This window comes from Pungitius pungitius, chromosome 3 (assembly GCF_949316345.1).
Source record: "Pungitius pungitius chromosome 3, fPunPun2.1, whole genome shotgun sequence".
NCBI classification, from domain to species: domain Eukaryota; kingdom Metazoa; phylum Chordata; class Actinopteri; order Perciformes; family Gasterosteidae; genus Pungitius; species Pungitius pungitius.
The window spans coordinates 17,063,804-17,091,324 of record NC_084902.1 but is presented as its reverse complement, the minus strand read 5'-3'; the positions used below and the strand labels follow the sequence as shown (position 1 = coordinate 17,091,324).

General features: G+C 41.1%; 2 protein-coding genes across 3 annotated transcripts; both read left to right on the top strand.

Moving 5' to 3' along the window:
• The first annotated feature begins 1,815 nt into the window (after positions 1–1,815).
• Positions 1,816–5,770, top strand: eif3k (eukaryotic translation initiation factor 3, subunit K). Of its 2 annotated transcripts, none has more exons than XM_037478932.2 (8): positions 1,816–2,019; positions 2,996–3,094; positions 3,409–3,529; positions 3,908–3,982; positions 4,405–4,471; positions 4,664–4,741; positions 4,848–4,973; positions 5,635–5,770. In XM_037478932.2, the coding sequence occupies exons 1-8, from the start codon at positions 1,958–1,960 to the stop codon at positions 5,664–5,666; spliced, it is 660 nt and encodes a 219-aa protein (XP_037334829.1). In that variant the 5' UTR covers positions 1,816–1,957; the 3' UTR covers positions 5,667–5,770. The 2 variants fall into 2 exon arrangements, with proteins under 2 accessions (XP_037334829.1, XP_037334820.1); XM_037478923.2 differs by having other exon boundaries at positions 3,905–3,982.
• Positions 5,771–6,343: 573 nt separating this feature from the next.
• On the top strand, positions 6,344–26,639 carry zgc:85932 (uncharacterized protein LOC405875 homolog). Its single transcript, XM_037477952.2, has 20 exons — positions 6,344–6,659; positions 8,497–8,566; positions 9,746–9,864; positions 10,630–10,763; positions 12,901–13,072; positions 13,267–13,338; positions 13,605–13,696; positions 14,471–14,545; positions 16,291–16,451; positions 17,466–17,623; positions 18,493–18,701; positions 18,834–18,876; positions 19,773–19,847; positions 21,178–21,235; positions 22,298–22,362; positions 23,457–23,525; positions 24,055–24,133; positions 25,147–25,263; positions 25,436–25,494; positions 26,090–26,639. The coding sequence occupies exons 1-20, from the start codon at positions 6,405–6,407 to the stop codon at positions 26,114–26,116; spliced, it is 2,109 nt and encodes a 702-aa protein (XP_037333849.2). The 5' UTR covers positions 6,344–6,404; the 3' UTR covers positions 26,117–26,639.
• Positions 26,640–27,521: the final 882 nt, after the last annotated feature.

The following is a 27,521-nucleotide window of genomic DNA, read 5'->3' as shown; positions in this document are numbered from 1 at the left end:
CTATGAAGACTATTTCTGCACACAAAAAACGTCAATGATGAGATAAAGAAGTTATGAGATAAGACATGCACAGGCTCCTTTGTAGTTCGGTAAAGTTTTATTTGTATTGCACTTTACATGTTAAAAAACACATCTCAAAGTGCTACAGGTGCACAGGTAAAAACATAAAAACAGTCAGACAACAAGAAACAAAATGATATTAAGAAAATGCAGTAAAAATTTATTTATTTATTTATTTTTAAAAACCTCATTTTTGCAGTAAAAAATTATTTATTTATTTATTTTTAAAAACCTCTATAGACTGTGGCGACCTCAGATGGTTGGGGAGGGCATTCCACAGTCGAGATGCAGCGGCCTGGAAGGTCCTATATCCCATAGTGCAGAGTTTGGACTTGGGAACCTGGAGTTTGTGGTTGTCAGAGGAAAGAAGATGTTGGGTTGGGTTATGTCTATTGATGAGTTCTTTGAGGTACAATGGCAAGCTATTCACAAATTCAGACAACCCGGTTCAATAGTTTATCAGCAAAACCTTATTTTACCAATACGGACTGGTTCTGCGAGCTGGATGAATTGGCCTTAATGTGCGGCCGAAGTGACACTCCGTATTAGTAAAATGATGGTAAATAAGGGTTGTAGCTGGCTGTCAGCATCACTACGGTTTACGGAAAGATAACGTTTGTGTTTTAACTCGCAATTTTTCATTTCTATCCCTTTATTTTTGACCCAGACTGCCCTTCACCTGATTGCTGCTTTTGTTTTGTGATCATAAACTAACTTTACATTTTGTTGTGTTTTTAATGGAGCCAGGAGGAAGCAGCATCCAGCTGAAGGAGAACCATGTGTGTGGTGACATTCAGCTACTGTAGCGTGGACAGGTTCAGTAATATAATAAGGTTACAGTTAGGTGAAGTTAATAAGAAGATTGGCTACCCTTTTAGTTTTTCGGCTTTTAAGGCTTTTACTGTTAATCTGTTAGGCAACGAGAACAGCGGAGGTAAATCTAATGTCGCAAGCAGGATTTATATTTTTTTTCTTGAAATATGGAATGTACCCAGTAATATTGGTAAAATAGGATATCTACAGAAAATATATGCTTCTCCTGCACATTTCTGCCTGTCATACGCAGATCCTGTATTCATGCACGTTTTGGTTAGGGGCAATCTCAAGATTGCCTGCAGAAGGCGGGGTTGATAAGCACCATAGCCAATTGCTGATAGAATGAAAAAATGCAATTTACAATTAAGCAAATCAGCGTCCTTAAATAGACTCAGCTTGGAGCAACATTGGTTTTGCCCTGCGCTTGTGCATTGGCGACACGGCTGGTATCAACAGGCAGATGACATTCTGGAGGAAGTAAAAAGCATGGATTTTATACAGAGAGTGACACATATACAGTATGTATTATATTATACTGAATTGCCTATGAGGGTGACAAAAATCATATTGTCAGTGTTATTCACTAATTTTTTCATATTGGAATAAACATTCAACTGCAAAGTAGTAATTTGTAGATATCTTAATTGTTCTGATTTGAATCAACCTGGGATGCTTGCTCAAATTGATCAATTGCCCTAACTAGAACATTTACCACCAGTCGCCACTGAAATTAATGTCAAATTTAAATAGACATACGCATTACATGAATCTGTAATGTCTCAATGGCCGCCATATTTAATAAAGACACAAGTAAATATAATTAAAAATATGGTTTAAATACACGTATTCTGCCACCTAGTGGTTGAGGTGTGAACACGTTGGATCGTTTATGAGCTGGATGGAGGGTGTATGACAGGAAGCGGTCCCTCGACCCTTACAGTCCGTACATCTTCCGGTCCGTCTTGTGCGTCGCCCTTTTCGTTCCGACTCTTTTAACCCGCCCGGTGCTTTTTCCTCTGCGGCCCACGTGCGGATTTAATTCGTTTTTCACCTTAAAATTTGACGTAAAAGTTTGGACCAAATGTCGTTGCCCTTTGATCAAGTGCGGACGAGCGTGGGTAAGCTTCTGCGAGGAATCGACAGGTACGTACGACGCTTTTTAAAACCCAGCGAACGAGTTCGCGATAGCTTAAGTTAGCTGTTGGCTAATATTCTAAGCTAATGCTCGCTAAGTTAACATTTAGTCAATAAGCGCATTCACTCATGTATACGATTGTAGGTACGTTCTGGAGTTGTCATTTTTGTCTGTCCAATGCCAACGTGATCATTATGTTATTTGTCATAGGAACACGCCAAAACAGCAACTAATGTTAGCAAGCTTTGCTCAAAGGGCTCGCACGCATTTTCCTATTGGACCATTGTAATTTCACTTTTATCACATTTGGTTTGAATTTGATTCGTTTCTATATAACTAAATTAACGTTATATGATAGTGTCGACATCTGTTTTAGTATTATGTTTGTTATGATTTAATGCTCATATGGTCTGAGATTATTGAATTCTCTATATTTACAGAAAAGTCAGAGGTTTATAATCAAAGAACATTGTCTTTAAATAAAAGGGTGTCTAAAGGTGTCTGGATATCAACGTATATTCTTAAATACTTTCTTAAGGTTACTTAGGCTTGTTAAGAGTTAGTTTCTCTTTTCACAGCTGCAGACAGATGTTACCTGCTCAATATGACTCCACTCTAAACGACCCTGTCGTTTACCAAGTCTTACATGGTTCATCGTGCCAATGACCCTGCCTTTTTTAATAATGGCAACAATGAGTTCTCTAAGTCTTCCAAATATATCCTGAAACAAATAAAGGACTTTGGCGGAACATCATAGTCACAAAAATGAGTGGGGAAAATCTCTTGCCAAGAATTTTCTGCAGCCAACCTTTCCAATAAACATGTCATTGTACACCTGTTACAAGTAGTGCCTGGCAAAACATTTCACCACATAAGCTAGATAACACTTTACTGAAAATCTCCAACATGCAGTGTTGAAAGAGTAAATAAAAACTTTTTCATCCACACTTGCTTGATGGGTATTGCGCTCGTCTCTCTTCACAGGTACAATCCAGAAAACCTTCCGACGTTGGAGCGCTACGTGGAGACTCAAGCAAAGGAGAACGCTTACGACCTGGAAGCTAACCTGGCTGTCCTAAAGCTGTAAGTCACACCAGCCTCCATTCAAATACACAGACGGGTACACCACAATCTGCTAATCCCGTCGCGAATGATCTAGCGTTTCTTTTGAAACTATGAAAACTTTCAGAAGTGCCGACACGCTGTGGGAAATGTGCTGGCTAAAGGAAGAGATAATGCATAAAATATTCATCAGACAATCTTATTTTAGCTGTTAGATTGACCGACTAATGTGTAACATAATCTGTAGATTCAATTATTGAAACGTAGTAATTTCAATGCCCGTTTCCACCGAAGACCAGAAAAGCCATGACTTAAATGAATGTGTTCCTCCGTAGGTACCAGTTCAACCCAGCTTACTTCCAGACTACGGTGACCTCACAGATCCTGCTGAAGGCCCTGACCAACCTTCCACACACCGACTTCACTCTGTGCAAGTGTATGATCGACCAGACACACGTATCCTTTTGGTGCCGTTTGAGCCATTGAAGATCTTCTGACTGTTGAACCCTTTGTGGCTCTCATTCTGTCTGTACTGGGCAACACTGACCCATATGGTTGGCCTTTTAAGTCAAAGTGAAGTGCAGGTGGTTTTGGGTCAGGGAAGCGTTCATCTTTCTGACCAAGAGTCATTTTTCATTTTGTGAATCTATATTCACATTGATACCTGAGATTTGATAAAGATGTAATGAGAAGCTCAAAGTATTCCTCATTTTAAGTAGCAATGTTACCGGTGTCAATGTGTAGGAGAGTGCTTTAATAGATTTTGGGTGGGCGGGTGGGCGGTGTTCTTCTGTCCTTGGGTCGGGTGGCATTTCCTTGACTACAGTGTCGCAGCAAGAGGAGCGTCCCATAAGACAGATCCTCTACCTGGGGAATCTGCTGGAGACATGTCACTTCCAGAGCTTCTGGGTACAAGAGACACACACACTGACACTCAATTTGTGAAATGACATCATCAAGATACGGAGTAACAATATTAACTAAAGATATTGCACTAGATTTCATAGATTGTTTCAGGATGATCAAGAAGCTGTAATGTTTTATTGTTTCAATAAGATACCAAATTGATTTGAGGGAGAGCTTGGCATTACGACTTTGTTAATTCCAGACACAATATTAAAGGTGCTTGAGCTTATTCATAACTGAGGTATTTGCTCCAGGTGGCTCTCAACAGCGGTACCACAATATACACTTCTTTTACACAGAACTAAATGTCATTAACAAGATTAATTATTACACAAGCATAGCCATGTCTATGTTTCATAACATAACAACTTTTTTTCAAAGTTGTGATGGTCTGTTTTACGAATTGTGTCTTCCTTCTCTGACAGACAAGTCTTGAAGAGAACCGAGAGCTCATCGATGGCATCACCGGTTTCGAGGATTCCGTTCGCAAATGTAAGCGTTGTCCTCTGCGGGCTCCAAGCCTTAACACTCAATACCAACAGTCGTTAAGAGTTAACAAGAAACCGGCACATTGAATTTGTGTAAACATCATCAGCACAGTCAGTCATCTTCTATACTGCTTATCCTTATCGAGTACTGCCCCATCAGCACAGTCTGTTTCTTATAGTTGTTCTTTTTCTCCAGTCATCTGCCACGTGGTGGGCATCACCTACCAGACCATCGAGCACCGGTTACTGGCTGAGATGCTGGGAGATCCGCTGGGTAAGAAGTGTAGAGCATCTCAGAACTGCCACAGAGATCAATGAACCAATTCTAGATGACGAGTAAACCGCTAAACCCGCTGTCTTGTCAACTTCTCTTGGTCCAGACACGCAGGTAAAGGTGTGGATGAACAAGTACGGCTGGACAGAGAACGAGGAGGGCCAAATCTTTGTCTTCAACCAGGAGGAGAGCGTCAAGCCCAAGAACATCGTGGAAAAGATCGACTTCGAAAGTGAGTCTCTTATGGCAGTGTTTCCCTTACCATTGAGTAAAAGGCCACCTTGCCCCCCCAAGAAAGTCTGGAATTTTTTTTTCACGTCTACAATTGTCCTCGCTGGTCTCTGAAATGGGAAGTACGGGGGGGGGGGGGGGATTTCCTGTTTGGTCATCAGCTTTTCCTCTGCCACTCCAGTTGCCTAGCAACCTGCTGCATCTGACAGTGAAAGGCTTATGACCTGAAAAACCTTTACAATGCAAATAGGTGGTAATCTTATTTCATTTATTTTAGAAAGCTATGCTCCATCAGAGCATGATGTATAAGAAGAACATTTATTTTGTCGTTTTGAATTAAAATATTTCACCTAAGGGTACTATATTATAATCTTAAGGCAGGGAAAACCAATTTCAGTAGTCGGGCAAACGGTTCAGCTGACCCTAGCTGAATCCACGTTATCTCTGTTAACTCTGGAAATAAATAAAAATGTCAGAAGGACATCGGTCCTTTTTGAAAGAACTGTTGACACAGTTTTTACTGTGTATCATGTATGTGCACCATATTACCATCAATGCACAATTCAGACTTCACATCGAGTTAATTATTTGTTTATGTATTAATGAGGAACTGGAAGTTAATGTTTGACTTTTTTCCTCTCGTCTGTTTTTTTTATTCGCAGGTGTATCCAGCATCATGGCTACATCTCAGTGATACAAATGCGTGCACACACACACACACATACACATATTTGGTAAGACAGATTCAACCAGGTCATTATTTTTCATAATCCGTCAATAAAAGTAATTTATCCCGTACAGCTTGTGTCTGTGTCTCTGTTATCTGCTGTATACGTTGGGCTCTGATTGTGGAGTGACTGTTTTGGTGCCAGGTCCTGCAGCCAGATCAGTTGAGAATTATTAAAATGTTTTACTTTCAATAACTGAATGCTACCACGCTTCCTCTTATGGAAGCCCATTTCCGCCACAAAGATAAAAAAAACTGAAAATAGCAACTTAGTTTCTCATAAATTAAATGGCACGCCAAATAATAACTTAACAACTCATGATTAGGAATAATGACAGTCATAGTTATAAGATCTGAAGTCATAAGTTACTACGTCATTATTTGGGAAAATGTAAGCAAAACTAACCAATGTATTCTTAGTTTATATTTTAACTTTTTGTTTGCAATGCAGGACATTTTTTTGTTTGCATAAAAAAGACAAAAAATAATCCTTCATAGGCCAAGCCCTCTTGTGTTCCACTGGAAACCGCTTATCGTAAATCTATGTACTTTGACTGGAAACTTCAGCCCCGCCCACTCTGTCGCCTCGCTTTCAGGTGAGCGTCTACCTGTGTAACTTTCAAAAAGGGCGTGGCTTCTGGGTAGTCTTTTTTTTTAATGTGGAAGACACAAAGTCCTTAACTCACGTTCGAGCACCTTTCCGCCATGATAAAGTCTCTGAGTACATCGTCTGAAGGCTCGCTCCCTCCGCCGGACGACGACTGCGCGGACTCGGTCTGCTCCGACGAGCTGCTCGGCTCTCAGTCCCGCAGCTGGCTCGCGGACCTCTTGACGGGGGGAGATGGGCGGAAGGAGAGCGCGGATGTCGACTCGCTCGGCCGGGACGGGCTGTTCGTGGACCACCACTTTCCCGTGGGGGAGCTGGAGATGCAGGCCGGGGTCAAGTGGAAACGACCGACGGTAAAACAAACAAACCATATACAATATATTGTGTTGATTTTCATAGTTTGAGGTATAAGGAACCAACCACGCTGATGATCGGAGGCTCAAGTCCTGCACCAACACTGCATTAAATATAAAGGAGGTCTAAAAATAGAAACCCTATATGACTTGTTTAGGAATATGGCAGCAATAGCCTCCTAAAATACAATTCACTATAAGTGGGTCACAACAGGACTGACGTTTATGAATACCATTGAAAGCCCTAAACTTGTTGTTTGTATGCACCACTGTTCATGAGAGGCTACCTCAGTTTTTGATATTGTTTCCATACGTGGAAGGTAAAATTACAGACGGCTTTGTCTCAATCGGATCACAGGGAGCTTTTATCAGCCCAAATCAAGGCCAACAGGACAGCTGCAAAGAACGATGCACAAATGGCCACAGCTCTGCACGGTGCTCCTATCACAGCCGATAAGGCCGTGTTCTCCCCTCGGCTCATCTGCACCGTTAGCTGCAAGCCGCCGGCTCAGTTGACTCCATGCCAGATTTCTGCTCTGAATTTGTTTTTCTAATGTCACACTGAGAAAATACTCCACCACATATCTCCCATTGAAAGCTGTTGTGAGTAAAAGTATTTAAGTTGTATGAGCTAAAAGTAAGGAAAGCAACTAAAGCCACGTCTCAATGTACAAGTACTTGACATTTCTCTTGAATATGCAAACGTATCTTTTCCTCTCACAAAAGGAGTGCCAGACTTGTCCAGGCTAGGAGTAAACCTCTTTTTCTATGTACACAGGATCTTTGTTGAGTAAATACGTGACGCATCAAAAAAAGGCATTTCATCAGTATTTGCATTTTTTAGGCGGCTGTTTTTTTTAAATAGAAATAGCTATAAGATGCTTATAATAGTGTTTATCAAGTAGGTTTATCTATTTCCGAGAAAACGACAAGAAAGTTTAAAAACGCACACTGAAGTCAAAACAAGAACTCAGCACATCTGGACACCAGTCCATCTGCTTATTAACCATGAAACAACATTTGTAGACAAACACTAAAGGTTGTCAATCATGCTATTGATATTGTGGTTGTAGTTTGATCCTTTGACACATGCTTGGCTAAAGGACTCACATCAACCCAGTTCAACCGGTACTGTGGACTGTCACTTACACACAAGTACTGTACATATACTTATATACACACACGTACATACTTTTTTTGTGTTTGCACACATCACCATTGTCCTCTTCAACAAGTTCTGTACAGTCCCCTCGGTTCATAATGAAACACTCGCTGATTTATTTAACTTCTGGTTTGTGCCGCTCTTGGTGCGACAGATCTAAGCAATCACATATGTCCCTCAAGTATCTATTACATGAAGCATCTGAATATCTAAATATTTTTGGACCGTGTTTTGTCTTGATTTATTAGTAGAGCTTATTGACAGGAAAGGCAAGAGAGAGAGATTTTCTATTTTCTGTGTTCCCGAACTCCAACGCCTCTCCTCTCACGTGTTCAGCCCTGATGCCGCTAACGCTACTGTTGGATACACAAACCTGTGGCGTGTGTTTGGTCATCGGTAATGACAGAGCAACCCGTTTACTGTGACTTCATGCGTTCAAAACACAATCATCAACGCAGCGACCACGTGACATGGTTGTCCGGAGGGGCTCTAATTTACGTGCTGCTTCTCATCGCTTTTTGTTAACTCAAGGTTAGCGTAGATTTTTTTATTATTACTAATGTATCAATACAAATGATGAATCTAAAACACTTTGCAACTAGTATCCATCCTCCTGTCTGACTCAGGATTTTTTGTTTTTCTTGTTCATTCATCCTAACTCCCCTGTGCCTGCAGGAGCTCTGTTCGGCCCCTCAGTTCATCGTGAACGGAGCCACGCGCTTGGACGTGTGCCAGGGAGCGCTCAGTAAGTAAACGCTGTTACACAACACCGTTGGTCCAGACACGCTGGGGCCACACAGACAACCTTTTTAACGTTGAATTGCACGTATGGATGTATTAATATATTGATTGGTCTTTTGAATGAATGGTCACGTGAGTTTACCCTCTAGCCCTATTTCGTTGTTTCTGTCCAGTTTTGGTATGTAAGAAACGTTTTATGTCCTGATGATAAAATAAATATTTGAACCCAGCTGCCAAGAAGAAAAAACAGGAAAAATTATGCTTCAACCATTTACATCCGGTAATGGATTTGTTTTTCACTGAAGCCATCCCAAATATAGCTTCAAATACCCTGAAGTCTTCTTAATGTCATTCTTTGACTTTTTAAAAGTAATTTGAGATGTTTTGTTTTTCTTCCAAAAAAATCATGTAATTGAAATAATCAGAAAATAAAAATTCCGGTTTATATGGATTAACAAAAATCTGGTCATCAGTAGTTTGACTTTTAGAAATTTTTAAAATTTTACACTAATACTCACAAGATCACATTTTGACACATAATGAGAACGTAATAATGATTTGCCCTATACTAAATTTCACTTAACAAAGCCTGAACGGTACAACTGAACGGAAACGTCTCTGGTTGACGATCATCAGTGCTGCCATGCTTACCAGCTCTCCTGCTGATTTAAACCTTGATTGGTTCTTTACAATGTACATTATCAGAGATTAGCATCTAAATCATGAATGCTAATGTCCTGATTGCAAATTTTAATGATAATAATCGTTGGTAAAACTTTATTTCACATTGTGATGCTTAACGTTAAAATGCCAGTAATCTGTGGTTCACACACCCATGGCCTGTGAGGGGGCATCCGTTAGCTCCGTTCCACCACTAATACCTATTAGTTATTGAGAGGGATGCATATTCCGAAGTCCGATTCCTGGTTTGTCTCTTGTACTTGTCTCCTGTGGACAGATATATTCAAAGTGGTCGTGTGATATTGTGTGACTACATGCACCGTGAATCGATCCAGCAAGTACATCATGAATTGTGGGAAACCAGTGGCCACAGAGGATGCAAAAATGTTGTGTCAAAAGAGGGCTTTAAGGCGCAGCCTCTAAAAGGGAAACTCATTGAACAGTGTTGTATTGCACACATTAAAGGACACCTGACCTATATGTCAAATCTCATTTGTCTCAGATGATTGCTGGTTGCTGTCCGCCATCGCATCCCTCTCCGTGTACCGCTCCCTGCTCAATAAAGTCATGCCTCTGGGACAAAGCTTCGAAGACGGCTACAAGGGTTGTTTCACCTTCCGGGTAAATACCTCAAATCTGCTTAACACGCTCCTTTTTGTGCTGCCCGGATAGATCTTTGTGCAGCCCGGATGGAATATTTCAGCAGGGTGCCGTTAAAGAACACATTTAAATCAAATCCGTTGGTATTTGATTGTACCAATAAGAATGTCTTATAATTTTAGGACTGCAGACTCCACACACACCTCCAGCTCCTGTTGTTAGATGAGCAGGAGGCCCAAGTAGAGAGGAAGGAAAGGGAACGCTGCCAAAGTGTTAACCGTCTCTGATGGCTCACCTCTTTTACCATGCTAGCAGTATGCAAAACCCGTAAAGGGTTATCGTCGGTGACACTGAGCCACTGTTAGAGTTTCCCTTGGTTGCTTTAGTCACATTGGTTAGGAAATGAAGCAAAGTACCCACTGATATCTAGACACACATCACTTCTATGAAGAATTTAGTGTGCGGTCCACAAAAAATGTAAACCCTTTAGCAGACTATAACCCTTCACGCCTATATTGGTATTTGTGACAAATCTCTAGATAAGTCAAAAATTAACACTGAGATAAAAGGTATCAACTGGAAAATCTATTTCATTTTGTTTCACTTGATTTCGGTTTTGGTGTCACAGATGTTGCGTTTCAAATAATCAAAGTCAATGGCAAAAAGGAACTTCCATTCTCTTTTGTCTCTTTCTTTTCTGTTGATAAAACAATGTAGCTTTCATTGCGATGATCTGAACAATGGATTTTACAACCTGTATGTTTGTACTGTTTATGACATTTCTAGTTCTGGCAGTACGGTCAGTGGGAGGAGGTGAAGATAGACGACTTGTTGCCAACTCGGGACAACCAACTGATATACCTCAGCTCCCCAGAGAGAGATGAGTTCTGGAGCTCCCTCCTGGAGAAGGCCTACGCCAAGTGAGTCTGTGTGTGTGTGTGTGTGTGTGTGTGTGTGTGTGTGTGTGTGTCGGAACACTCCCAGGATGGAAGGATGATACCGAGGTTGCGGAGCTGGGTGGAGGGGTGACAAAGGGGCCATCAAGCCAACCTTGACTAAATTAGAGTGTGAGAGTATATATATTACACAGTTGGCTTCCTATTACTTACAATTTGCCCTTTAGTTCCTATGATATGTAGTTTCAGTATTTATTTTATGTCTCCATCAGTTTTTGCTGCTGAATTAGTTTGGCATCCTGGATATTTTGTTTACTGCACACCCTTCTGTCTGCTTCTCTCTGAGCATATTTCTCTCAGGAGGGCAGCTAGTGACAGTGCGGCCTCTATAGCTGTCACACCTATCAGAGTAGCAGGTGGAGGCGGGGCTTAATAATGGTCAATTTTGACACCCTTTCTCATGGGCATCTTGAAAAGATATACTTATGTGCAATGAGGGGGGACTGAAAACATGGACGGACGAGCCAGAAAAACACCGACACTCCGCTGCATTAGAGAAAGTCCCTTCAAAATAAAATCCCAGGATGAATTTTTATTTTTTTTCCATGCAATGGCCCGCGACCCACTACAAACGGGTCCGCGACCCACTAGTGGGTCGGGACCCACCAGTTGAGAAACACTGCTTTAGGGTGAGCTTAGTGTGATTGACAGGTCGCTTCCACTACCCGATCGTTACTCCTCCCTATTCCAAATATGGTAACCTCTTTTCATTGGTTGGGAAAATGACTTTGCAAAATCTCTGAACTTGAGGCTTTAAAGTGGCAGCCCACAAACCAATGAGTGAGTCTATTTATTTAAATTACAACTCTAGGCTATACAGTATATTGTTGCTATAACCATCAATAACAAACATGCAAACACATCAGGATCAGGAAACGTTTATTGCCATAATATGTTGGACATACATGGAAATTGTCTTGGCGGTGATGCATGACAGAAGACAGTACAATAATGACGACATAGGGCAGCAATAAGATAAAAATAAAATAAAAGTATAATAAAATATATGCTATGGGTTAGTACGCTAAAGCTATGGGTTAGTAAGTTAGAGGAGATAAGATAAAATTAGAGATAAAAATAAAGAGAAAGTGCACCAGCTAAACAAAGTGACGAGTGACAAGTGAAAGTGACAAAGTGAATGAGTGAACATGGAGTCAGAGTCAGTCAGGGGGGGCCCCAGGCTCTGAGGCTCGGAGCAGAGGATGGACTCGATGATGGCTGTGTAGAAGTGCACCATCATCGTCTGTGGCAGGTTGAATTTCTTCAGCTGCCTCAGGAAGAACATCCTCTGCTGAGCCTTTTTCGTGATGGAGCTGAAGTTCAGCTCCCACCCCCTGAGGTCCTGGGTGATGATGGAGCCCAGGAAACGGAAGGAGTCCACAGTGGTGACGGGGGAGTCACACAAGGTGAGGGGGGAAGGTGGGGCTGCGTTCTTCCACGACCATCTCCACTGTCTTCAGGGCGTTAAGCTCCAGGTTGTTCTCGCTGCACCACGTCACCAGGTGGTCAGGTGTGTGAGCACCTGATGGGTCAAGGGAGGTGGTGGAGTTGTGGGGGATGGAGTCAGGACATTGTCTTTCAAATATTGTCAGAGATTCCTTAAAAAACTAACGGCAGAGAAATCCAAAATGGTAAATGTGTGGGCGTGAAATCTTCAATGTATTCTGAGGCGTGTTTTAACCTGTATGTCCGGCCGACACCTGTGTCCTAGGCAGTCTGCCTACGAGTTTATCCTTTGGGATAGGATTTATTTTCCACCACCCGTGTTGCTGCTTTGCTGTCAGACTCAGGACTGTATGATTGATAATTTACCATCTGAATTATGGAAAGAGCAGTTAGAAATGCAATAATGCATAATAAAAAATAAAATGCTCTACAGCTCTGCTTTTAAGTCCTTTCAACTCAACATACTTTTCCCTCTTTATGCCACCAGATGGAATTCAAACATGGAAACTTTATCCTCCCTAGTGGAACAGATGTTTGTTCACCCATATTACCTTTCTTTCTTCTTCCAGAGAGTTGTATTCCAATAAAGACTAATTGTTTTTCTGGTTATTCACCTGTGTGTCTACCACCTGCAATCTGATGTCTTTTGTCGCAGGCTGAAGGGTGGCTACAGAGCTCTGGACATGGGCTTCCCTCACGAGGCGATGGTGGATATGACCGGCGGGGTGACTGAGGTTTTGAATATCTCCTTGCTGCCCCAAGACCTTCCGGCATTTCTCAGACATCTGCTGGCTAAAGGGGCACTCATCAACTGTGCCAACTGCCAGGTACGTGGGAAGAGGTTAACGGTATTGTGGAAGCTGGAGCGATCAACTTGTCAGGTCTAGTTTGACCCGCTGAGAACAGAAGATGTTCGCAGAAGCAGAAGGTGTTCCCATCAAAGGTTTCCTGGAGGGTGATGATTCATGTTTCTTCTGTCCTGACAGTGGAGGGATGAACGTGTCTTTTGTTTGCTTTAAAGGGTCCTTTGGAGCAAAGAAATGGACTGGGAATCATGTTCAGACACGCATACTCTCTGACTGCAGTGGAACAGGTAAATGTTAGTTAAAAACTATTTTTGAGACTAAATACCATCTAAAAAATTGTTATTGTACAAAATATAAAAGTCAATATTGGTCACACTATGCTTTGGATAAATACTCTGATAACAACCCTCTCATGTTTTATTTTATGTGTGCAATAGGTGTAGGGTTGAGTGGGAAGTCTTTCTACTGGGGCTACTAGTACTAAAATCAACCCAAGTGGAAGTAAAGTATTTGTATGCATTCATGCCCTGTTCACTTTGTCCTGCTGTGCCAGGTGAAGACGGCACACGGCACCAAGGATTTGGTACGGATCCTCAACCCTTGGGGCAACACAGAGTGGGAGGGGCCCTGGAGTGACATGAAAGGGTTTGTGTACATGTTCAATTCATTTTCCTCCTCTCATAAAGGAAAAAAGTATTAACAAAGAAGTAAACCTGCAAGTTAAATCACATTTTCCATTCTAAAGCTATGCTCTTTTTTTCTAATTCCAATTATAAACGTATGTATTGTTCCAATGGTTTGATGCAATCTTAATTATACTCTGTTAATATGTATTATTCTGAAATGTGTCATGCTGCAAGATGTACAAATCAGCCAGAGTATGCTTTTACTATATTTTACTATTTAATATTTACTATTAGCACTAAATCTAGCTGGTGCCATGTTGAGAGCCATAAGGAGGCAATGCTTCAATTATAGATGTGCTCTGAATTTCACATTGAGAACCTTTAAGTAGAAAGATCTGAGCACTTCTAACAATAATAATAATTCTCAGGCAAGTGCAACACTTAATTGGAATCTAACCAGGAATACGATATTGTCAAGTCAAAAAAGAATACGGGTAGCTTGGTGAGTATTAGTAAAATGTATACGTCCATACATACTGGGAACAGATGTAGAGGATATGCTTATAAATGCATATACTGTGAGGGATATTGTTTCTAATGCTTCTCACCACTTTGCTCTCTGCCTGTCTTTTCTCCCTTTGCCACTGAGGAACATTCATCCGATATCATTCATATTAACTGATATCATAGCTTTGTTTATCTGTTTTTTACAGACAGTATTTTGATGTGTCTCAAAAATACTTGTTCTTGTCACACATATATAAGGGCCTCCCCGCTGTGTTTTTCTGTACAGCCCAGAGTGGAATGCGGTGAGCGAGGAGGAGCAGAAAAGACTGGGAAGAGTGAAGCGTGAGGACGGGGAGTTCTGGTGAGTCGGTGTGCTCTCTGTGACTTTGACTCTCACCGTCCACCTTCTGTAAGCAGACAGAACACATGAATGATGTGAATGATGATCGGGACAAGGTATGTATGTATTTATGTATATATATTGTGTCTGTGTATATGAAGCCCCCCACCCCCTCCGTCGGTTGTGATGCTCTGGGGCTGCTTTGCTGGCACTGGCAGCGTGTGAAGGCCGTCATATCGTCTTTGATGAATCTAGGGCATCAATGAAACTTCCAATAGGACAATGATATATACATATATATATATATATATATATATATATATACATATACACTCACCGGCCACTTTATTAGGTACCCCATGCAAGTAACGGGTTGGACCCCCTTTTGCCTTCAGAACTGCCTCAATTCTTCGTGGCATAGATTCAACAAGGTGCTGGAAGCATTCCTCAGGGAGTTTGGTCCATATTGACATGATGGCATCACACAGTTGCCGCAGATTTGTCGGCTGCACATCCATGATGCGAATCTCCCGTTCCACCACATCCCAAAGATGCTCTATTGGATTGAGATCTGGTGATTGTCGAGGCCATTTGAGTACAGCGAACTCATTGTCATGTTCAAGAAACCAGTCTGAGATGATTCCAGCTTTATGACATGGCGCATTATCCTGCTGAAAGTAGCCATCAGAAGTTGGGTACATTGTGGTCATAAAGGGATGGACATGGTCAGCAACAATACTCAGGTAGGCTGTGGCGTTGCAACGATGCTCAATTGGTACCAAGGGGCCCAAAGAGTGCCAAGAAAATATTCCCCACACCATGACACCACCACCACCAGCCTGAACCGTTGATACAAGGCAGGATGGATCCATGCTTTCATGTTGTAGACGCCAAATTCTGACCCTACCATCCGAATGTCGCAGCAGAAATCGAGACTCATCAGACCAGGCAACGTTTTTCCAATCTTCTATTGTCCAATTTCGATGAGCTTGTGCAAATTGTAGCCTCAGTTTCCTGTTCTTAGCTGAAAGGAGTGGCACCCGGTGTGGTCTTCTGCTGCTGTAGCCCATCTGCCTCAAAGTTCGACGTACTGTGCGTTCAGAGATGCTCTTATGCCCACCTTGGTTGTAACGGGTGGTTATTTGAGTCACTGTTGCCCTTCTATCAGCTCGAACCAGTCTGGCCATTCTCCTCTGACCTCTGGCATCAACAAGGCATTTCCGCCCACAGAATTGCCGCTCACTGGATGTTTTTTCTTTTTCGGACCATTCTCTGTAAACCCTAGAGATGGTTGTGCGTGAAAATCCCAGTAGATTAGCAGTTTCTGAAATACTCAGACCAGCCCTTCTGGCACCAACAATCATGCCACGTTCAAAGTCACTCAAATCACCTTTCTTCCCCATACTGATGCTCGGTTTGAACTGCAGGAGATTGTCCTGACAATGTCTACATGCCTAAATGCACCGAGTTGCCGCCATGTGATTGGCTGCTTAGAAATTAAGTGTTAACGAGCAGTTGGACAGGTGTACCTAATAAAGTGGCCGGTGAGTGTATATGTGATATCTAATCACAGTAGGCCATAATTAACTAAATAAACAACAAGACTTGAAAAAAGAGATTAAGGCCATAAACTCAGGTTTACAATGTTTACTCAGGTAATCAATGAAGTGAGAGGTCATTTTCTCATAGACTAATACAATTTGAGGAACCGCTCCCTGCTGGCCATCACAGTGCATCTATAACTCGTTTTTCTCTCTCTCCCTCAGGATGTCGGTGTCCGACTTCCGGCAGCACTTTGAGACGATGGAGGTGTGCCACCTGACTAACTCTCTCAGCGAAGGAGGATCCAGCGTGCTGCCATGGTGCTGCGTAATGCACCATGGGAGCTGGGTGCCAAGCATCTCGGCAGGAGGCTCCGCCCAGGGAGGTTAGAAGACGCATGGCGATCCATGACCAAACTCGTCCGTCTTTTTGTTAACCTTTGTTTGCACCATTAACTCTCAAACTGTCACCATTATAAAGCATTACTATTGTATTTTTTTCTGATCTACTCCCATTTGCAGTTGAGTTACTGTTGTTGCTGGTTAACATTAACATTAGTCTTTCCATAGGAAATATTAATTAATTCCCTTTAATGGGTTTTGTTGTGAAACATCTGCAAGAAGGGAAGTTCAGTGAAAGGAAGTCAACCGGAATAATAAATGTCTCAGCGAGGACAGTATTTTTCATCAGTTTATTGAGAAGTAGAATTTGGAAAACTAGCAATTACATTTACAGTAAAGTGATGCAAAATGTTTACTGTGAGCCAAGTGATTTAGTTTTTTTTCTTACCTTGTGTAACTCTCCTTCTTTTGTTATGCTTTGCCCACTAATGATTTGTTCTTCATTTGGATTAGTTGCAGACATAACAACCTGAGACAAGTTTATCCGTCCTGTACCAAAGTGGGGCCTGAGTGCAGTGTGTTTCATCACTGTAAATTCTTGGGGTAGACCAAAAAAAGAAATTGCAACCTGGTAGCCGTCTCCACACCTGCATTTCACAACATTACATTCATGCTACAGAACAGAACATATTTCAACCCTTTACTCTGGTACATCATGTACATGACACATGGTACATGATGTACCAGAGTAAAGCTAAATGAGACGGGGACGGAGAGGATGTTTGAGATGAGGACATCTCACTCCAGAACTTCTAAAGCACCAAAAGAAGAGCTGTTTACTCAGGATCTTATCCATACTCTTGTTTTCATTTCGAACTAAGTATTGGTGGTGCATCCCTTTTTGTCTGTTCAGTTCCAACCTAAGATGAACTGTGCTACATTAGTATTTGGATCAGATTAAAACAATATTACATGGAGTGGATCAATTTAGATCCAATTTCATTATTCTGCAGCCAAATACACACGTTTTGTGCGGTTTCTGTGTGTGTGGGTTCCAGGTTTTTTCTGGCAGAACCCTCAGTACTACTTCACCTTGTCGGAGGTGGACAGCGGCATGTACAACTCTCACAAGACCTGCTCCTTCGTTTTGGCTCTGATGCAGAAACACCAGAGGCGTAGAGGCGTTAACCTGGCTATAGCCCTGCATATTTTCCCGGTACACGTTCACACCCTCAGCCACACTCGGCCACACACAGCGAGACACACAATGTCACTTGTCAGTTGATTAAATGAATCCTTCATTTAGCAACTGAAACCAAACAACCCGCAATCAGTATCAAGTATGTTTACAGCGGCCGTTTTTCTGCAGTTCGACATATCCATTTAAAAAACACAATGTTGATTCATTTCTGGACTGGAAATATTTCAACGGTGGAAAAGTGGTTTCCAAGCTGTTCAAATCGTAACCTAAAACATGTAGTTAAGGATTAAAACCAAAAACAAATGTATGTATCAGATGTTTGGTTTTCCTTCTTTCCCCTCCATTGATCAACTGATGACCCCTCAGATTCATCTGGGGACCTTTTGGAGGGGACACTAGCTAAGCATAAAGTACCATTTAAAGGTTTTGACATTGGAATTGAGTGTGAAAATGTGTGTTTGAAAATGAGTTCAAACTAGTAACAGCAGGAGCAGCTACCACAGTAAAATACAGCTTATCAGTATCATAATAATCCAATAATGTTTTGTCATAATCGGATAATAACAGATATGATAATAAATCATGCATAAGGAATTCTAGTGCAGTACTTTAATGCAAGTGTTTATCCATATGAAACCCACTAAGGCAAATTTGTGATTTTACATTACATGTCATTGGCTGATGTTTTTCTCCAAAGCGACTTGCATTCCATAAGGATACAAACCCAGAAGAACAAGAAACCAGAAAGTGCAATTTTATCAAATAAGCGACGTTATAAGTACGATTAAAGTGCTACAATTTGTTTTGTTTTTTTTAGTCAAGGTATAGTCTGAAGTGTGTGTTTTTAGTTTAAGTTGTATGTGTTGTGTGTGCTGTCCCTCCAGGCCCATCCTAAGAACACCTACCTGTCCCCCGAGGACCTGAGAGGGTTCCGCCCGGTCCTCTGCAGCCTCAACTACTCCGTGCGGCGGGAGGTGGTCCTCCGCGGTTCGCTCCCGCCGGGCCACTACATCATCGTCCCTTCAGCCGCCGAGCCCAATCAGGCGGGAGAGTTCCTCCTCCGGGTGCTGAGTGAGCAGGGCAACGCCGCTACGTGAGTGGAAAAAGGAAAGAAAAAAAAAGGAGATGTGACCTTCAAACAGGCGGATGAGATAAATAATCCTCAGAGGGCTCTTGATGAGGAATTTAAGATGACGATTTCAGTGTGTTTGTTTTCTTCTCCCAGTCCAGCCCGCAAACCACCAATCGACATCCCTTCTTCAACACAGGTATGTGAGAAATGTGGACCAATGTGTGAGATTAATGTCAAACAAGCTTTTATGTGAGTGAGTAATGCTCAGTGGGGGGTTCAGTGTGTTGACAAGGCTTCTAGCCTCTGGAGGAGCAGTTGTTCTGATAAACTCCCACTGTCGATGGGCTGTTTTGAAATCCTGGAAAGCTCAGTTGGTAGAGCATCAGACTTTTAATCTGAGGGCCAAGGCTCAAGTTTCTGTTCAGGTGGGAGAAGATTTAGAGAAACCTTGCTGCAGGTCTATTCTGACCACTGAATGGTGTCCGTGCCAATTTCCCACCATATATAAGAATATCTTCTGCAGTTAGTAACAAGTTCTTTGTGTCCATAAGGGCGGTTTCAAAATACCTTGGTGTACGTTGATGTTCAGTCCCACAAGCAATTCACATCATGGTTAGTGTCATGTGTTACACATATCAATACAAAAACATGACATACCATTTAGCCAAGTATGTTTTGAGGAGCCGCTTTAACTGCTGATAGATTTTCCTGTTTATGGTGTTTTAAAACTAGTCCATCATTAAAAAACCTTAAGGTCTGTTGGTCTGACCATGAACCATCCACGATTATTTTGTTGTAAATAGAACTCGCATAAAAAAGTACCATTTGTCTCTTACAGTGCAAAAATCTCTATCTCTGTGAACACTCATTATTTCCAAAACATCTTGATATTCTCTGAACGTCCCCCGATATACAATAAAATAATACTAATAAAATGTGCTCATTTAGAAGTTGAAAACCCTAAATCCAAACCATAACTTCCTCCTTAAGTAAGGAACTGCAGGAGATACACATAAAAGTTGTACATGAGGCATTAGTTTGTGAAAGTAAAGTGTTGTTTTTGAATTGAGGCTCTGTGCTTTCTTCCTGCAGCTTTCCTTTCCTCACGAGGCTGCTCTTCCTTCAACTACATCTACCGAACAGCTGTTCAAAAAGCACTCCAACAAGGTGAGATATCAGCTTCATTTTGCTGCATCATGATCGCTTTCAGTCAGGTAACCTGGACCCCTTTTTCCTATTTTGCCATGTTTTACATACCGTATTTTTTGCACTATAGGGCGCACTTGAAAGCCTTTCACTTTCTAAAAAAACGACAGTGCGCCTAATAATCCAAAGCACCTTATATATGGATTAATTTTGGTTTTGCTTACTGACCTCTAAGCGGTTTTGTGTGGTACAAGGCGCTCACGGCGCTAAGTCTAAATGTTTTGGTTCGACTTTGGTAAACTACAAAGCCGCATCGCTTGCAGCATTATGGCTACCGTAGCCAGGAGTAAGTAATACTGTGCTTCACCATAATATTACGGTGTGTGTATAAGGAGCCCAAAACGATTTGTGGATGAGGAATAAACTGAAAAGGTAAGTGTATTGTGTTGTATTTTACGTATTACAACTGAACAAGGTTGGCAGTTATTGTGAATACGCTCATTAATGTTGTGAACGGACGTGTTTAATAGAGTTTGACTGACTGACTTATCTGACTTTTTTTTTGCTTAATGCGCCTTATAGTCCGGTGCGCTTTATATATGAAAAAAAGATCGAAAATAGACTGAGATTAATTGACAGTGCGCCTTATAATCTAGTGCGCGCTATAGTGCAAAAAAATACGGTATGTTCAGGCTGCAGTCAAATCTGACGCAGAATGACCTGCTAGGGTGATCATCATCAATGTGACCTTCTGTCCACTAAAAATAGCCTACTTGTTTTTAGGGAAAATGGGACAGTGGTTGAAAAGTTAACCCTCAGGTTGCTGCTACCAACATTTCATTATTGGGCTAACTCGTAACAAAATCTTTATTTTATCTAAATAACTGGGGACTTTTACTAAAAATATTGTTTGGTGGAAAAATTGTCTGCTTTTAAACGTCTTCAACTTAAGACAAGACAAGGCCCGATTCAAGCTGACTCATCGGATTTGAGCCTCGTCTGCACATGGGAAAGGCCGATTTTTCCACACAGTTTCACAATATTTAATTTAAAAGCTGTAGCTCCTGAGCGTCTTGCCATGGATCAAAGGAAAGTGTCTTTCTCGCTACCTGCCAACAGGGGCAACTACTCTGATTGCAAAAAGAAGTCTAATTGTATAGAAGTATAGAAGTCTATGCCATTACTAAGACAGCTACCACTTCTCATATGCGGCCCATGGGTAAACCCGACCCTTCTTCTGCTTCCAGAAATTTGATAAACACTCAAGGTTGACTGCACTGACGGTTGTGTGTGATGCACTGACCCGTATGTCTTGTGTGGTGACTCATTTTTACTTTTCTGTCATCTAAAGGGATTTTGCAAACCAGTTCACCTCCTCAACCTGTTGACCGAGGCCCTGGAGGGAGGAGGTCAGTAGCGATCATCTCATCTGGTTTTATCTCTTTTCCATTTCAACAGAAGGATTTTTAATAGCCCAAATGGTGCAAAGAAGCAGCAAAGATTTTCACAGGAATAGTACTAAAGACGTTATTTTGCTTTTCTATTTGGCGCACATTTGTCAAGAATCAAAAAAGATGCTGAAAATAAAGCTAGTGGGTTTGGAAAAGCAATAACATAAACATGAAATAGGGCAGAGTTATATTAAAATAACAAAATATAATGAACATAAAATGAAATAAATCTGACACTGTGGGGAGAATGGTATACATTAGTCATTACTGTGTTACTGGTGTATTTGGGTATAGAGGTAGTAGTAGAAGTAGGTCAAACTTTTATTTTGTTTTCCATCTTTTACAACACTCCCCTTGTGGATAATGAAAACTGATCATGATGTTCATAGGTAAGTATGGGACAATTATTTTTACAGTAGGTCCCCAACCTAGTCAGTGAATAAGCCAACTGACCTGATCAATCTTGTTACTCGATTATTGCCAACTGATACTTCTCCCTTATGGCAGGCAGAAATATTTTATCAAAAGATATCGGCACTTTCCAAAGCTGGTGTTTGGTTTGCCGGTTCTGGGCTATTGCAGAAGAATGGAACATTACATTATATGTCATTTAGCTGCCGCTTTTATGCAAAGCGACTTACAATAACATGAACATGAAGAGCTGTGGTGCATCTAGATATTAATGGCTTGTTCTAAGCTAAAGAAAACACAACGGTTCTTAGTTTCAAGGCATTTCACACAGTAAGGACCGCATATGTATTACTTTTTTGATGAAAGATCACACACACACACACACGCACACACACACAGCTTCTTTAAGTTCCTCTAAGTCCTTCTGTCTGAAAACAGAATCCCACTCTTCTGATGTTGGCCAACCAGGAGGATTCAGGCTGAAGTTTGATGTTGATATAATACAGTGGGTCCTAAATTGGGATGAAGTCATTGCCCCAAGTTTGTGAACCACTGATATAATGTGTGCATGTTAAGGCGTCCCCTAATGATCTAACTTGTTGGGCTCAGTTTTGGCCGGCAGTGAGAAGTACTTGGCCCTGGAGCACTGCAAGAGCCTGGTGGTCCTCACGGACGTATCCTTTGAAAAGCAACGTTATGCCCATCACCTGTATGATGTATGTCTGTTGTTATCTATATCCAGGGGCGGTTCTGCATTGAATGGCACCCAGGGCGAGACCGCCTTTGAGCGCCCGCCCCCCCCCATACTTTGTCACAAAATATAGTTGTAGCAAATAGCAAATGTCCGTTTTTGAAACTACCTACAGATTTGAAAATTCGGTTGAAATTACAAACCTTGTGTTTGTTGAGTTAAAACCGAATTATTGTTGTTGCATTAAGCAACATAGCAAAAAGGCTAACAGACAAAAGAGTTACCCCACCAATTAACTTTAACCCTTCATTCATGACACATGTATAATCATACAAAGAGAGAACATAGTTGCATACCTTCATCTTTTGCTCGTTTCTCCTTTTCTTTTCTTTCTTTAGTGGGAACCTGATGGCTTTAACCTTTTTGTGTCCATCTCTGTTTTTATTTGCCACTGACTCGACAAGCAACAGATTTCCCATCCCCCAACACTGTCAGTCACGACCAGAAGTCAAGACTAAACCAATAAACCTTGGTGACAGGTGACACATAATTGTTTTGTATTACCAATTTTTATTGGTAATACAAAACAATTTCACACAATTCATAAAAAACAAAAATGTGCAGTGACTATAGGCCTGCATTTATCATTATTGAAATGTGCGTTATTTGGAAGAAAGTCGGGGTGTGACTGACTTTAGCCCACTAATTAGCATATTTATTATTAGCGTATTTAACAGTGAATCCCCCAACCCCTGCTCCCCCCCCTTATCCGACCGTTCCATTTGGGTGACCAGCCGCAGGGGGCGCCAATCTGACAATTCCCCACACAGTGAAACGATAGATGATAGAAAAACTGCTTCGTGGAGCAGAGGATTTTATTTTTTTCAAGTGCTCGTGCCGCCCCCCATGAGCCATGAAAAAATGCCGCCCTGGGCGGCTGCCCGGTTCGCCCGTGCCCAGAACCGCCATCGTCTATATCAATCCAAGCCTCAGACTTTTAACCTGAGGGTCCAGGGTTTAAGTCCCTGTTTGGGAGTTTGTCAGCTTTCCTTTCCTTGACCTCAGAATTTTCATCAGAGCCAAGGCAACGCTCGCCTGAACTGGCCGGACTTCAAGTGTCTGTGGGACAAAATCAGGAAGTGGACGGTGAGATTATATACACAAACAACTATTTTAGATTAGGAGGTCCCTGAAAATCAATAAATGTTTGTGCTATCGGTCAGATAACTACTATTTGTGTATTTGCACACATAGTCCTGTGAACTTTTCAGACCGTGTTCCACTATTAACTAAATTCCACTGCAGAAACCATGTGTGGGACTGTGGTGCGTGAATTAGTGGGTCTGCCCAAATAATTCCCTTATCTGGAAAATACATTTTTACAATGTTTTTTTGGTTAGATGCCTGAAATAAGGTCACAACACAGGATTTAAAGACTTACCCTAACCCTATGGTAAAAATTCAGAATTTAGGCCACTACTAACAATACGTCCAATCACATGTTATGTCTAGGTTGTATAAATGATTAACAATAATAATGTCATGTGCAAATGTAATAAATAACTATAAAAAGAAGTTAAACCTTTGAAACCATCATAAAATCATTTGACCAGAACCCCTCTACAGAAATGGATTCATTACTAAGCATTATTTATTAAGAGCATGTTTATTTCAGGATATCTTCCTGATGTTTGACAAGAACAAAACAAAGCACCTGGAGTACAAAGAGGTGGCCCCCGCTCTGGAGAAAGCAGGTGGGATCAATATGATGAGTTTATTCACATCAAATGCTTTTCTCCACAGCATTTCTAAGTCAATGGGTAAAACGTGTACAGAGGTTAAATGTTCCAGTGCCACAGCTTTCAGAAAATTGACTTGTATATGACCAGCAGGGGGGGGCAGCAACCTCTCCTACCTCTTTGCTGCTTCTTAATGCAGCTTGTTGAAGTAACTGGTTATATCAACTCCGCCAGCATTGATTTGTAGATATAGTCACATTCGTCATTAAATTACATTGACACCTCTTCCGATCAATACAATAGCGGTTCAACCCCTAAAGTATCATGTTCAGTATGGAAGTAAATCTGTGCCATCGGGGGTTGAAATAAAAAGTTGATTGAATTTCTAGCACTGAATATTTTATGCATTGAAATTATGTACCTGAATGTTTTTCAACATTAAAACACCGCAAAAAAATTCAACCTAAAAAAAAAAATGTTGAAATATTCGAAATGGAGGCTACAATATTCAACCCAAATAAATTCAACCTTGGCACACCAACATCCGGGACACTAAGGAAGAGCAATCGATTCTAGATTCAAGATCAGGAGCTGCGTCAAGCAAAAGGAGCAAGCACCCAAAACACCTTCGGCTTCGGATTGTATACTCTAGTAGGCTACTGTAATTATAATTAAATATATTGTTGACTTACGTTATACTTGTAGTTTTCACTCCGCCACATATATATGACTTCTTTAGTTTTTAACATTTTACCTGTGAGTTTCTAAAACAAGATATAGTTACAGGTTAAATTGAAATGACTGTTAGTCATGATAATCCTATCACAGTGTATACAATACATTACTAAGACCTATTTTGTATTTTTATAACTTTTACTTTTGTTATACTAAACATTTCAAATGCAGTACTTCTACTTTACGGTACAAAGTGGCTACACCCCCCCAGTAGATGTGCGCATGTGTAAATGCTTGTTGAACATATTTTATGGTTGATTCTGACCCGTCCTCTGTCTATATCTCGGCTCCAGGCATCCTGGTGGACGATTTGATAATGCAGCTGGTTGGACTGAGGTACACGGAGCCAGACCTGACCATCAGTTACCCCGGTTTCCTGTTCCTGCTGATGAAGCTGGAGAGCATGACCCGTAAGGGGGGTGGTGGGGAGCAGGCTAAGAGGCGTTGTGGTCACTTACATGACCATCAACTTGGTCGCGCCTAAGAAACGCAACACCGCCCACCACATAAAGGACAACCGATAGAACTATTTGCCATTGCAGTTCAAACGCTTCTAAAGTATTCTGTGTTCCTCTTTTGCAGACAAATTCCAAGCGCACGACATAACGGGTATGGGAAGCATCACTGTGAACTACACACAGGTAAGGACTGCTTCCTCTGTATCTACTTTACATACATTGAACAGAGAGTAAAATGAAGTTAAAACAAAAAAGGTGGGATATTTATATGTTTTCTCCTTTTACTGACGAGGCTCGACTCCGATGAGTCAGCTTGAGTTGGGTCTTGTCTTAAGTCAAAAACTTTTAAAAGCAAACATGTTAAACAGGGTGAATGTAAAACTGTGATAGAACCTCAACCTTCAACGTTTTCTCCTTTTACTTCATTGATATCTATTTTTTGTTTATTTATTTTACAACTGAAATAGATTAGAGGAGTGAAACGATTCAAATTTCCATTTAGTTGTCGTCCCACAGTGTTACATTACAGAGGAGATAACTGTTGAACTTGGATGCTGAATATGTTTTCAGTGACCCTCCGTCAATTTTGAACTGGGCTTTAGTAAATATTGAGGCACCTGGACAGTCTCCTTAGTATTTAGATTGAGTAGTCCTCAGTCATCAATCAAGCTTTGTGGCAGGAGATTCCTATCTTTCGAATGGTTGTGTAAATAGTACTGTTTTCCATGAAACAAGGTGATTTTTAGCTAAATGTCTTCTGTTCTCTGATTGGTTTCAGTGGCTCCAAATGACCATGTACAACTGACCTGGTCAAATCAGACGGCTTCATCGGAATCGGCTCCTATAATGAAGGAAACTACGATGTTTCCTCACATTCACCCTGCCAATTACCAGCGGTGTAAAAAAAACTTTATAGTATATTTTAGTTTTTCATTTGGGTTCATTCCTGACATTTGGGGCTTTTTGCTTCCATAACATTTCCTATTTCAAACAGCTGGAAATAAAACATCTAAAATATATATTCCGGTGTTTTATTATATTACTCTGTGTATCTCAATCTCTCCTAAATCAACCAAAAACAAAGCAAACATTTTAAAACATTTTTTAAACACTGCAGATGTTGCCTGTTGATAATACAAGTTAATTTCTTTCAACTATCCTTCTGCTGTGTCTCCTTTATGACCCATTATTGTGTTTGTTAGTTTCATGCCAACAAGTCTATTAGCTAATTAATGGTTACATAGACTCATCATTTCACTGTCCTCAACTATGCATTTCTTTTTTCTTTTGATGGCGTAAAGCAGTGAAGTGTTAACTTGAATACAAATTACTCAATTTATCTGACTGGATGGATGACGTGTACTTGATTGTAGAAAAATGAGCATGGAGTGGTTTTGAACTTAAAAATATTATTTTGGCTTTTGATGGAAAATAAAAAGGAGTCAAAAATGTGTGACATATTACTTCAGTTTGTAAAGAGGCTTTGGTGGGTCTTAGGATATGGAACGGTGAATACATATCTCAATATGGATGGACTACAGAACAGGCCTTCACAGAGGGCCCCCCTCTGTTTGGAAGGGGGGGGGGGGCTATTTTAATCTCACTAAAAGAGCAACAAGTGTTTTTTTCAGTAGTTTTTGTACATTTTGCTAATAATTCCTACATACCTTCACTTCATCACACAACTGCCTGTTTTCTCTGGTCTTTTCAGTTTTGTTTCCATGGTTTGAAAATGTATGCCGGATATTTGTGTACCAGTCGGGTTATGTAGACCCTTTGTCTCTGTAACTTTGCTGTGTGTGTCTATGTGTGGGTGCGTATGAATGCACTGACCACATGGGATATTTTGAGAATTTTTAGTTGATTGTGGTATGTGTAAATATCCGTCTTCCAGCACCATTCTTTAAAGTAAGAAGTGTCAGAGTGACAAATTCCAGAGGTTGTGTGTGTGGGTGTGGGGGGGTGGGACCATTGTTAATGCAGAGTGATTTTACAGTGCTGTACTACAATTGTGATGGTACAAACTGACCTTTAGGATGGCATGTGCCCGTCTACCTACGACCCCCTAACCAGGTTCCGTCTCTCGGTCTAAATTGAAGTGGATATCAGATGACTAGATTTCCTGTGTTTGATCTCAATGGCAGTGGTTTTGGTGAAAATAAAAGCCCGTATGCTCTGAGTAGCGGACTGTGCAGGCTAAACCACCGGAT